The following is a 12,449-nucleotide window of genomic DNA, read 5'->3' as shown; positions in this document are numbered from 1 at the left end:
AATTGCCAACAAAAGGGTATGTGGAAATATTACCTTCTAACATGGAAAGCAGAAACACAACCATGTCCTTTTGTAAATCCAACAGCTCCTTCAGAAGCTCTATTTGCCTTGAATCCTAAAAAATAAGTAAATATAATTAGAGTTAGTTCATATTTAAGCAGACTGATCTCCATTATTTCAGAGCTCACAATTTACATTATCAGAGGTAGTTTCTAATGAGCGATTCACCAAATTATCAGTTAATGTTATGTATTTGTATTAGCATTGCTGGAAAGATTAAATGAGGACTGCTAGATTAGAGACTACACTTTCAATGAGAATATCAGCAATTTTATTTGTAATTAATTTTAGAAGGAAATTAGATAAATAAATGTGAGTGGGTTATACCATACCTGAGAGAGCTTCATCTGCATCTGAGCAAAGACATGAAGAAATCCCACTACAGCATCCCACAAACGACTGTGAGCCAAACTCTGTTGGTTCTCAGTACATGGGCCCTGGAGGTGCAAAATGTTATTGTGAGCTGTCCAATTTAAGCACGTAAATCTAAACTATTAGAAAAGTGAGTCAGCTTTAAGACAAATGTTTATAGGATTACAACAGATGTAATCGTGGAAAGCAACTGACCTGTATGTACTCTGTGAGTGTGTTGAAAACCTGTTTGGCAACTTCAATGGCCTTGGAGAAGTTGCACTGGCCGTGTACATCAATCACATTCTTCCCTGAGTAGTACCAGTAGAAGTCACTGATTGACTCCTGCAGTGCGGCACAACAGAATAGAACAGCATTTTAAAAGGTAAAACATCTGAAACAAAAGACTAAATTTAATGGTAATGATCACAACAAATTAGAGTCTCAAAAATCAACTTGTTTCCATAAATTGTGAATGATCTGCACTTTTATAGCACTTTTCTACTTTCTATCTTATTAGCACCCAAAGTGCTTTACAGTTGCTTCTAATTCACACACCAATGACAATGGCTGACATACGAGGTGCCGGCCTGACCCACTGAGATTCTACATCTACATATGGTCAAAAGAAGTCAGAGATTAAACCACCAACACCAGGATTGGTGGGCAAATATTCTACCTCCAAAACCACAGCCTTGATAAAGTAGCTAAGTAAAAGGGATAATATCATTGTGACTATAGTAACAGAGCAGCTGTTTTCTACTCTGGTTTGGTTAGTTAGTTTGTCCAGTCTCACCACAGAAAAATACACTTACCTGTACTCTTAGTAAATAGTCCACAGTGGATATAATGATGTTGACAGTGGTGTTGTTGCCTGTTTGCGTTCTCAAGTAATTCTGGAAATCTATCACATAAAAAATGCTTGAGCTTGTTGGGCATTTCATTGTATTTAATAACTGCAATCACTGTATTTCCTGCAGGAACAATATAACTGGACTTCAAATAGAGCACCAAAAAAAACAAAGTGTGGCTCAGCATTTATGAATCACTGCAACAATGAGCTCTTATCATCATTTAATGTGTTTTTTAGGTTAATGAACAACAAACACATGTATGTATTTGATTTATTACTCGGTCCATTATTGCTCGTTATATACTTTGTGAACTATGAAAAGGTGTATGTAAAAACTGCATAGGATAAATAACCTGAGTTGTGTCCTTCACAGAGCAGCTGAAGAAAACGAAACAGGTCACAGGTTAGGTCTTTGTCAGGCATAACCTTTTCTCCTGGGAAAAAGATGGACAAAAGGGGCAAGATATAAAAGAATGAAGTGCAAGTAGTGGACTAATACAGAAGATGTGACAGAATGAATAAAAGATACAGGAAGAAAAGACAAATAAGGTTACAATGAAGTGAAGGGTTGACATGCTGGTGACAATATTCAAGAATAAAAAAAAGAAAAATATGAATTTGGACTGTGAATTTAGAATATGTTCAAAGAGGACATCTCTCAGCTGACTGTTCTGCTATGTCATGGTTTCACAAAAATTGATTTGTTTATTTTTTTTCTCCATATGAATGCTGTACCTGAGCTCTCGTCCATGGCCATGCCTAATCCTTCTGCTTTGTTCTGCCTCTCAAATGCATTCAGATCCAAAACACTGGACAACAGAAAACCACACACACACAAAAGATAATTAGTGCTTTTCAACTCTTACCATTTTATCAATTAGTATACAGTGCATCCAGAAAGTATTACCAGCGCTTAACTTTTTCCACATTTTGTTATGTAACAGCCCCATTTCAAAATGGATTAAATTCATTATTTTCCTCAAAATTCGATGATTCCCATTATGACAACATGGAAGGGGTTTGTTTGAAATATTTGCAAATTTATTACGAATACAAAAAGGAAAATAAATCACATGTACATAAGTATTCACCACTCAATACCTCGTTGAAGCACCTTTAGCACCAATTACAGCCTCAAGTCTTTTTGAGTGTGATGCTACAAGCTTGGTACAACTATCTTTAGGTTGGATGGGGAGAATCGATGCACAGACATTTTCAGATCTCTCCAGAAATGTTCAGTTGCATTTAAAGTCTGGGCATTGGCTGAGCCATTCAAGGAAATTCACAGAGTTGTCCCGTGGCCACTCCTTTGTTATCTTGGCTGTATTCTTAGGGTCATTGTCCTGTTAAAAAAAGAACCATCACCCCAGTCTCTAGTCCAGAGCGCTCTGGAACAGGTTTTCATCAAGGATGTCTCTGTTCATTGCTGCATTCATCTTTTCTGTAGCGATGGCATTTGTCAGGTGGTGAGAGATGCTTGGTTTCCTCCAACCATGATGCTTGGCATTAAGGCCTAAGAGTTCAGTCTTTGTTTCATCAGACCAGAGAAATTTGTCTCTCATGGTCTGAGAGTCGTTCAGGCGGGCTGTCACGTGCCGTTTACTGAGGAATGGTTGCTGTCTGGCCACTCTACCATAGAGGCCTAAAGACAATTCCTTGGACTTCATGGCTTGGTTTGTGCTCCGACATGCACTGTTAACTGTGGGACCTTATATAGACAGGTGTATGCTTTTCCAAATCAAACTCCTTTTCCAAAGTTAAAACTGAATTTCCCACAGGTAGAATCCAATCAAGTTGTAGAAACATCTGAAAGATTATTAGTGGAAACAGGATGCACCAGAGCTCATTTTAGAGTGTCATGGCAAAGGCCATGAATACTTATGTACATGTGATCTTTTTCATTTTTTCTTTTGTAATAAATTTGCAAAGAACAAACTTCTTCCACAAAAATAATACATTAGATCCATTTTGGAATAAGACTGTAACAATACAAAATGTGGAAAGAGTTAAGCACTGGGAAAACTTTCTGGATGCACTGTATAAGGCCTACCAGGGTTTGACATTTGACAAAGCTCATCAGGATTTCCCTACAATCGCTCACCTACATGACTGCACGAGTCCTGCCATGCTCTGAAAAAAGCCAACATCTCGCTTCTCTCTCAGATAATCCAGCATTTTCTATCAAACATCAAAGACAAAAATCTCATAAGAAGGATGATCTCATCTGAATCTGATAAGACTACTTTAAAATTACTTATTTTTATTAAAGGAAGCTTTGCTGCAGTGTCTCTCTGTCAAGGCACCATGTTCAGAAAAAGTGATAAGTTTTAAACTGTAAGAAACTTCACATCACACATAAATGATGTGTGTGAAGAGTCAAGGTCCTCTTCTTTGAATGATGGGCTCTGGTATGAGTCACCACAGTTGCCATAACTGGAAAATATTTATTATTCATTCATCTGTCAGTAAAGTTTGAATAGAAATAAACATAACTTAACACTCAAATACAGGCTGTATATCCTGTATATTCATTCGCATCTGCAAATATTTATGCTTTTTTTTGCATTTATTTTCTCATTTATTAAGCAGGTTATCTAATTATACATAAATTCCACATGAATATAATTGCCATATGTTAAAGTGATCTTCCCTCATCTTTGTTTATACTTGAGTGGGTCAATGTGAACGTTCCTTTTTATTCTTACTAAGCGGAAGTACAATAGCAGCCATTAGAAACCAGAGTCAAATTCTCTGTATGCGCAAACATACTTTGCCAATAAAAACTGATTCTGATTAAATGTGAGCAACATACAGTCCTGACAAAAAAGTAAGGGCACTTATTTGCAATAAAGTAAATAAAACTAATAAATAAATAAATAAATATGTGCAAAATCAACACGCGGACAAATGATCCACTGTGGCAACATATCATCCAGCTTCTTCTAAACTTTAGTTCGAAGACAGCCACACTGATCTTATCCTGTAGGATACCTCGACAAACTTGGGAATTAATTTTCTCCCTCCATGATGCCAAGCAGTTAAGGTCCAGCGGCAGTAAAGCAGCCCCAAGCCATTGTCAATGTTGGGATGAGGTTATTTCATTGTTATTCCGTTTTCTTTGGAGAGGAATGAATTCTTCCATGATGTCCTCCTTCCTAGCTCCATGAAATTCAACAAATCTTGATCATAGCTCTTCTGAAATCTCTTTATTGTGAGGCATTGTTTATCAGATGATGGTGCTTATGAATAGCACACTGAGGAACTTTGAGTGTTTTTACTAGTCATGGTATGTCTAAACTACACCTCCATTTTAATTTCAGTGATTGGATTCTGGGTTTGCTAACACCTGATTCCAGCTGACATTTAAGCGACATCAGAAGCTAATTGTTGTCATTACTTTTTCCACCATCCTTTTTAATCAGTGTGGTCAATAAAGGCATGAAACATAAAACATCACAAAATATTGTGTTTGTGGATAATTGTTATTTTGGTAAAGTTTCAGATCACATTTCATGACTAATTTATGCAGAAAACCAGGAAATTTCAAAGACATAACTTTTTTCAAAACTGTAAACAATTTCACTTGTGGTTATTACTGCCTGAACAGAGGCCGCTTCTTCTAGTTTGTCTTAATATATCTGCTGTATTTTCACACACACACATATAAAGATATATATATATATATATATACACATACTGTGTATATATATGTGGGTGTGGGTGTGTGTATATATATATATATATATATATATATATATATATATACACATACATACATACATATATAAAGAATAATTGTGCTTATATTTTGTGTTCTTCCAAATAAATCCAATTCTTCTTGGAAGCTGATCTACAGCTGCTGTAAAAACCTTGTTTCTTAGTGTCACTTTATTATTATAAGATCTTGCCTTTGCGTTGACTTATCTCTTTTAATTATGTTAGCCTTTTGTTTGATGATTTTAATATTTCTAGTCCCAACGGAAATTGAGAACTGTTCAGTGTCAGGGATAATAAATGTGCAAGCTATTTGTATAGTTTTAGGGAGACATCAATGCATGCATCATACCTGCTGAACAGAGGCATTCCCTCCATTGAGAAGAGCAATACCCAGCTTCAGTGTGGGGGGAATCATGGAGCCCATGACCCCTGATAGGACATGAAATTAATCAAAATCGTATGTAAAGTAGACTACAGGCTCAAAAGAATAATACTGCATGACTGCTACTTTTAAAGAAAGGGGCGAAGCACACTAAATGACCAATCTACCCCAATGCTCTTCAATTCCAAATCAGGAAACAACATTAACTGAATCACTGAATAAGAAAATCTTATCTTTAATCTCATAAATGAAGTCTGGTTCACTATTCAGCACATATACTTTCAATTGACTCATCTAAAGCAACAATCACTTGCTAAAAAGAGACGACACCATACCTAAGGAACAGACTAGCGATAAAATGAGTCAGGTAATTCAGTTATTAACCTTTCCTACAGTACCTTTGCTGGCACTAATGGTTTGCAGGACCAAATCAGAAGCTCCACGACAATGCAGCCTGGCCTGCTGGTACAGCAAATACTGTTTCTCTATCTCCTTCTCCTGAGTCCCAAAAAAATATATTTATCTTACAGATCATTTTAATGCATTTTGTTATTTGATTACTAACTAAAATGTAAATTGAATAAATGTCATTCTGATAATTATTGCAATTATTACAACAGAAAGAAACTATATGCATTTTTAAAAGTGACAGCACATTCACTTACTTCAAAGCTTTCCACCTCCTGTTCTTTATCGTCATCCTCTCTTTGGCAACTCTAGAAAAAAGAAAAGTTTTAAAAAAAGGCAGAAAATAAAATTGCTGTGTTCTATCTCAAGCACACCTGGTGCAACTAATAAATCCCTTGAATAGCATCAGGTGTGCCTGAGACAATACCTAATTTGTAAATGTGTGCTCTCATGAGCGATTCTATTCAGGGGATTGAATAATTTTGATACTGCAGTAGTCATTAAAATTTACATTTTGTGTTGATTTTGGAGAAATGACTTGTAACATTAGTTGTGTTAAGCTATTTAAACTCTACTTGTTTGACTGAATTTGTTTTACATTCTTTGATTATTTTTGATGATAAAAGAACATTTCCACCAGGTGAATATGCATAGTTATTATACTAGTTTAAGTTTAGTTTCCTATTTGCCATTTCAGTGTTAGGGGACCCAAATGCAACCAAATATATAACGGGAGTCAGGCTACTGAAAGAAACCATCTCCAGTTATTGCTTCTACAATACTGTAATACTGTGTACTATAAATGTGGTGAATGGCCTTTCAGCCTTTATCAGTAACCTTTGTAACTTTGTATCTTAAAAAGGCTTTTCGCTGTTGAGTTCATCCCAACGCTTCAACCTAAATCATGCTTTCACAGCTAATTCAAGAATCCGAAGCCTGGTAGCATCTGAATCAGCCATGCTGTCTTCCAGCTGAAAATATTAGTTGGAAGCCTTACTGCAAAAGCTGTAGCACACCATAAATCTTTTCACTGAGGGGGAGCCCCCACCCCTGACTTTGGTCTTCTCAGAATGTTTACAGGAAGAGTTTGTTTAAAAGCTTTCCACTACTACCAGGCTGTTCAATGACTTTAGATTAAAAAAATGATTAAAATATGTTCTAAAGCACATTTCAACTACTATTAGAAAAATATTACATATTGTAGCTTTAACTGCAAAGTTGCCACAAGATTTTCTAACAGCATATTTAACAACAGCATATATGTAACAACATATTTTTTAGGAAACCCGGTCAAAAATATGTGATTTGCATGGTTAACAAAAATTTGGAATCTACATAGTGGATCATTCTCAGTGTTCTATTACCTTGGCCATAATAGCAGCATAGGACTTGTAGAGATTGTCGTTTCCTAATTTACTGTGAATAGGGAAAAAAGATGAGATAATATTAGTGCCCATTAAAATGTCAATAATTGTCCATGAATATGTCAAAGATTGGTCTATGATAGGATCCAAGTAAATCCTTAGCGGATACTTAATGGTGTAATTCACATTGCTGAAGACACCACCACCTCAAATTGCCCCTAAACAATGTGTAAATCAAAAATCTACTAGTGCATAGACATGTATGGGAGCAGATTTGTGAGCCAATCTGGTTGATCACATCTCTACATGTGACTGTACAAGGGAAAGTGCATGCAAATCCTTAATGTTTAAAATCTGTTAAGTGAAAAAGTTAATTCAAGGTTATGTTCTTGGGTGGTATGTGTCTCTCCACAGGAATATTATGTGAATGTCTGAGTGATACTTCACACAGAATTGGTGGGCCAAATTACCCAGGAATAACAAGAGCACTATAGGAATAATATAAGAATGCTGCTTTTGTTAAACAAGAAGCATTAGACTAAAGAATTAATCACACAAATAAAGATTACTGTCCATGCAGAGTTTGGTTTCCATGCAAATAAAAAGTCAATGAAACTAGTCCAATGTTGTACAAATGTTAGGCAAAAAAGACTACTTATGAAAAATGTAATGTTGTCTTTCCTAGTGAGGGATTCGACAGTACTGAAAGAAGAATACCTTATATTAAACACACACACCTTCTTTCAATCAGGGTACTTCGACTGAAAAATCTAATGAGTTGTAGGAGGGGATCGATTGGTTTGGCACCTTCTTCCATTTTCTTTTCTTTCTTTCGGTCACCTCCACCCACCTCCATCACTCCTTCCTTCTACAGGCCAAAGAGAGAGAAAAGCCAGTGTTGTTTGTGCTTAAATATTATATATTGTTTAACCATTTCTCATGGTTGACTGCAGGCGTTGTCTCTTGCAAACTCACTATCATGTTAAAGGGGACAGTGAAGACAAATTCTGAAAATCATATTGAGATTGTTTTCTACATATAAATACATGGATTTGTTGTTTACCATACATTTCAATTAATTTAACACATTTTCATGCTGTGAGGTGAACACTGGGTGCTATTTGCAAATTTGATTTGACTGACACTGGTTGGAGAGCATCAATCCCATCATCTGCATGTCAAATGCAAAAATGTATGTTGTACTCTAATATAAGAACATTGTATAGTGTAAATTTGGAGATAGGGTTGTGTTCACCTACAGTATGGGATGACAAGGCTTGGCTGCTTGCTAGATGACTAGGTGAGAAGTTGCCTGAGTGTTTTGGTCTAGGTAATTTAGGGTAAAGTAAATGGTATGCAAAACAAACTTAAAAAGGTATCATCAATAGTTAACCCTGGCTATTTGGGCTGTATTTTATTTAAAGTGCTTTGTACAACATACTTTGTACTGGGTCATATTTACTGTGTCCTGTGTTTTTCAACTGTTTTACTTAACAACTGATAAAATGATTTTAAACTTCTAACAAGTATGAACAGGACCACCTTTTCCACTCACAGCTAAGTCTTTGATGAGCTTCTTCTCAAAGCTGTGGTCTTCAGCTGAAATCCAGGACTTATTGTAGCCTTGGAGGAACAGATTTACAGCTCTGTGCCTGAGTGGAAAGAAGAAACAAAAAAAGAGACAAAAACTACTGTTTGCATTGCATTTGTACTATTCACATTACACAGATAAAAATAAAAGGCTGGGAAAAAAAGTCTAAAGTAAATTATTAAATGTTAAAAGAGGGGATTAGACCGTTTATTACTCATTTATTTAAAGCTGTCCAAGGTAATAATTGTTACACTCAGAGTATAGAGTGCTACAGTGAAGCTATATTACACAAACACAAAAATAATATTCCTATATCATCATCAAACCACACACAGCCACTGGGCTTCATATGCTAATGGTTTCTCCCTCTGGATTTGACATACCGATGACTGATAGCCTAATTAGGTTTTACATTACCTCTCCACTACAGCGATGTCTCCTACAAAGTGCGGAGCTTCCACTTGCACACCTGGATAGGTTTACAGTCCTACAGCGTAGTGTACTGTACTATAACCTGATACACTATCTTCACAGTTACTTGATCTGAACAGTTCAAAATATTATATTATGTTCACAGCTCAAAATATTTCCAATTGAATTGATCAAGCAAAAAAAAAAAAATAATGTATGACCCTCTCACAAGGTGTATTCAGCCGGTGCTAACAGCACTTTCTTTGATGCAAAATAGTCAGATTATGTCTTTGTACCTGGGTAAATTGTAGAGAGGAGCCATCCTTAAGCAGGCAACCACCGCTCGTTTCCTCTGCTTAGATAAGATTTTATGCCACACAGCTTTTTTACTCCTCTGCGGGTGTTCCACCTGAATCCAAAGCCAAAGATATATCAATATCTATATGATGCTCATGACAAAGGCTGTTACAGCAGTAGCTTTTGCATAGAATAGATTAAAATATGGCTAATACAATATGGCTAAATAATTCTTTAGGTGTCATTTCGGTCTAGATATAAAGATGGCATAAAAAATGCTGGACCTCACATTTCCTAGTCTTTACTCAGGGTCACCACAGCAGATCATTTGTCGGCACTTTGATTTGGGACAGTTATTAAGCTGGATGCCCTTCCTGATGCAACCCTCCCCGATTTCTACCGGGCTTCGGATTGGCACTGTCCAGCTGGGAACGGGCTGTTTGCGGTTCAGTGTCTTGCCCAGGGACACATTGACATGTGGTTGGGAGGGGAGTGGGATGAACCTCCCACCGTATAAGTGGTAGGCGGACACTCTTTACTGTTTATTTAGCAAACTGTAAAAATCCCTTTTAAAAAGTCAATTATATTTCCTTTCTGATAACATTAACAATGAAACCAACGTGCACCAACACTAGGACCCAGAATCTTCTACTACAGCAACTACAGATGTAGGCATTCAAAGTGTCGGCTTCTGCTGTGTCAATTGGTCACTCTTACAGATGCTCATCTTTTGTGCTATGGCATGGCATGTAATTACAGTATATCATCTGTAGGTTGTGCTCAGTTTACACTCAAAGTACAGCACCCCGGTGCATGTGCAAACCATAGTGCCTACTTTAATGTACTGTACTGTACCGTCACACCAACAGGGTACTGTAGTATATGATGTATACGGTATAGTATTCAAGAGGCTACAACTGGTGGGCTACTTTAATAATGGATGAAATATTTAGCTGGGTAAGATCGGGTGGAGTAATTATTTTCTGACCCATGGGAGGAAGAAAAAAGAAAAACAGATGACAAACAGTACCTTATGAATGTATGGTTACAGAAATAAGAGGAGACAGAATGAAATGTATTTGGTCATGAAGACAGTCAGATTTCTGGAAACTCTGCAAACAGTTACAGTAGTTTCTGACCACTTAATCAGAACAAAACACCATATTTGTATTTTTCCTCTTCTCTTAAAGGTTTAACAGCTGCATCCCTATATCCCTGTTTTCAGAGACACATTTTGACCAATGTAAACTTTCTCTTTTTCATATGCAAATGAGAGCACACATTCAGCCTCCTTACGTGTATAAAGCCTGTTTCACATTTGAACTCTGGACAACGTCAGAAGAAATCAGCCTCTAAGATTAACTGGAGTCTCGTTTCACAAATACAGTATAACACACAGCTGGAGATCGCCCGAGAATTGCAGTGTATGAGTAAAAGGGGTTTAAGTGGACTGGTTGAAACAATGTAGTACAATTTCTTTCCCTGAGAAGCAACAGCAGTTACGGTCTAATCAAACCACAACAGTAGTTTTGAATGAGGGAGAAACACTTAGAGGCCACTGTAGAGCTCGTGATACTAACAGAACAGTGGTAACTTCATTAATTAACATATTCAATATGTGAAACACTGAGACCAGGCAAAATTTTTACAGTCATTTAAGGTCACGTCCATCTCATTTGGAAAAGACTCTGAACATTGCTAGATGTGGACTCCCCCACCTCTTCTGTGTCTGGTAAGTTTAATAACACATGATAGTTAAAACAATGTAACTATTCTCATCACCATTTTCACAATTAGATTAGTTTAAATGTTCAGGTCAGACCTGCAATTTTAGAGACAACATGTGAGCTGTGATCGTTTCAGGAGAAGAGAGATGGCAGATGTGGATTCTAATATAAGGTTTTAGGGGAAAATAACTGCACTATTTGTTTATTGATTCGTCACTCCATGGAAAAGTAAAAATGGTTGGTGTTGAGATGAGAGAGGCTGCAGAGGAGCCTCTCCAGCTAAAGTGATAAAAAAAAACATACGACAGCAGGTCATGATGAACAAACACCGACTATGAGAACTAATCTTAGTCAGCAAATCCAAGTAATTTACATAACACCACAATATTTACACACGATGTGCTCCAGTGGGCCGAATTTTCATCCATGAGCATGTGTGGAGTTTGTCCAACAAGGCAACCTATGTTTACAACTAGAAGAAAAGAGGAGAACTAATTAAATGAATAATGAAAATAAAAAAAAATGCTGAACAATCACTGGTTATGGCTAAAGAGGGAAATACTCTATAGAACCTCATGGAACCATGTTGGAATCAAACTTGTATTTTGCTACGCTCTGCCAGCTCACTACTAAATTACTGTGGTTCACTAATCTATACAGGTCAGTATTTAAATGCTTCATTCGTTCCAAAAACGTTGCAGTGGGCTTTGATCCATACATCAAATAAGTTAACTGCAAATTGATTTTATCTTTGCAGTTCAGTTGCTTAGGAACATTTTAGGAGACTAGGTAACTGAACATGTATGAAAAAAAGATTCTGTGACACCTGGTGGCTGAAAGGAGAATTCCTTCATTTGACTGGTGCAGTAATATCAGTACATATTCACATAAGATTTGAAATACAGAAAATATGAATATATTACTGTAGTTTAATTGCTATCAAAGGTCACCTGGTCGAGGTAATGAAGGACTCTAGCTACGCTCAGAATCCTGTCCACAGTCTTTGGGGCGTCAGTAATGGTCTCAAGCTGGCTCTGGTGTTCAGCATTGAGGGTTTCCTGCCTCATGCAGCTTAATGCCTGAGAAAAGAAAAGGCACTTATTTTTTTCTTTCTCCAAGGTCCTGCTATTTTAACCACAACTCCTTGTAAAAATATTTTTTGGTGGGTTGCTAAAGACACCCTTAATCCGTTGAAACAAGGTTTACAGCAGTGAGAAAAAGAAAGAATTTTAGAGGAAACACCTTTAGGAAAACACATGAAAGAATTAATACAGGAGCTTGGTTAGAA

The 12,449-nt window shown here is 36.7% G+C and overlaps 1 protein-coding gene across 4 annotated transcripts in view; it reads right to left on the bottom strand.

Annotated features, from left to right (window-relative positions):
• Positions 1-12,449, bottom strand: part of ryr2b (ryanodine receptor 2b (cardiac)) — a 67,714-nt gene that overhangs the window by 14,846 nt on the left and 40,419 nt on the right. For all 4 annotated transcript variants that reach the window (XR_010915225.1, XM_067516750.1, XM_067516728.1 and 1 more), the window contains 15 exons: positions 12,112-12,240; positions 9,434-9,546; positions 8,691-8,787; positions 7,873-8,003; positions 7,136-7,187; positions 6,029-6,079; positions 5,762-5,861; positions 5,331-5,410; positions 3,366-3,442; positions 2,000-2,073; positions 1,618-1,698; positions 1,227-1,315; positions 628-756; positions 393-497; positions 34-115 (listed from right to left, as the gene is read on the bottom strand). Coding sequence is in view for 3 of the 4 variants with exons in the window: in XM_067516750.1 (XP_067372851.1) it covers positions 34-115; positions 393-497; positions 628-756; positions 1,227-1,315; positions 1,618-1,698; positions 2,000-2,073; positions 3,366-3,442; positions 5,331-5,410; positions 5,762-5,861; positions 6,029-6,079; positions 7,136-7,187; positions 7,873-8,003; positions 8,691-8,787; positions 9,434-9,546; positions 12,112-12,240 (1,390 nt within the window). In the remaining variant the exon portion in view is untranslated. The remainder of the gene's footprint in view (positions 1-33; positions 116-392; positions 498-627; positions 757-1,226; positions 1,316-1,617; positions 1,699-1,999; positions 2,074-3,365; positions 3,443-5,330; positions 5,411-5,761; positions 5,862-6,028; positions 6,080-7,135; positions 7,188-7,872; positions 8,004-8,690; positions 8,788-9,433; positions 9,547-12,111; positions 12,241-12,449) is intronic.

This window comes from Channa argus, chromosome 1 (assembly GCF_033026475.1).
Source record: "Channa argus isolate prfri chromosome 1, Channa argus male v1.0, whole genome shotgun sequence".
Taxonomy (NCBI): domain Eukaryota; kingdom Metazoa; phylum Chordata; class Actinopteri; order Anabantiformes; family Channidae; genus Channa; species Channa argus.
This window is presented reverse-complemented; position numbering and strand designations above follow the sequence as displayed.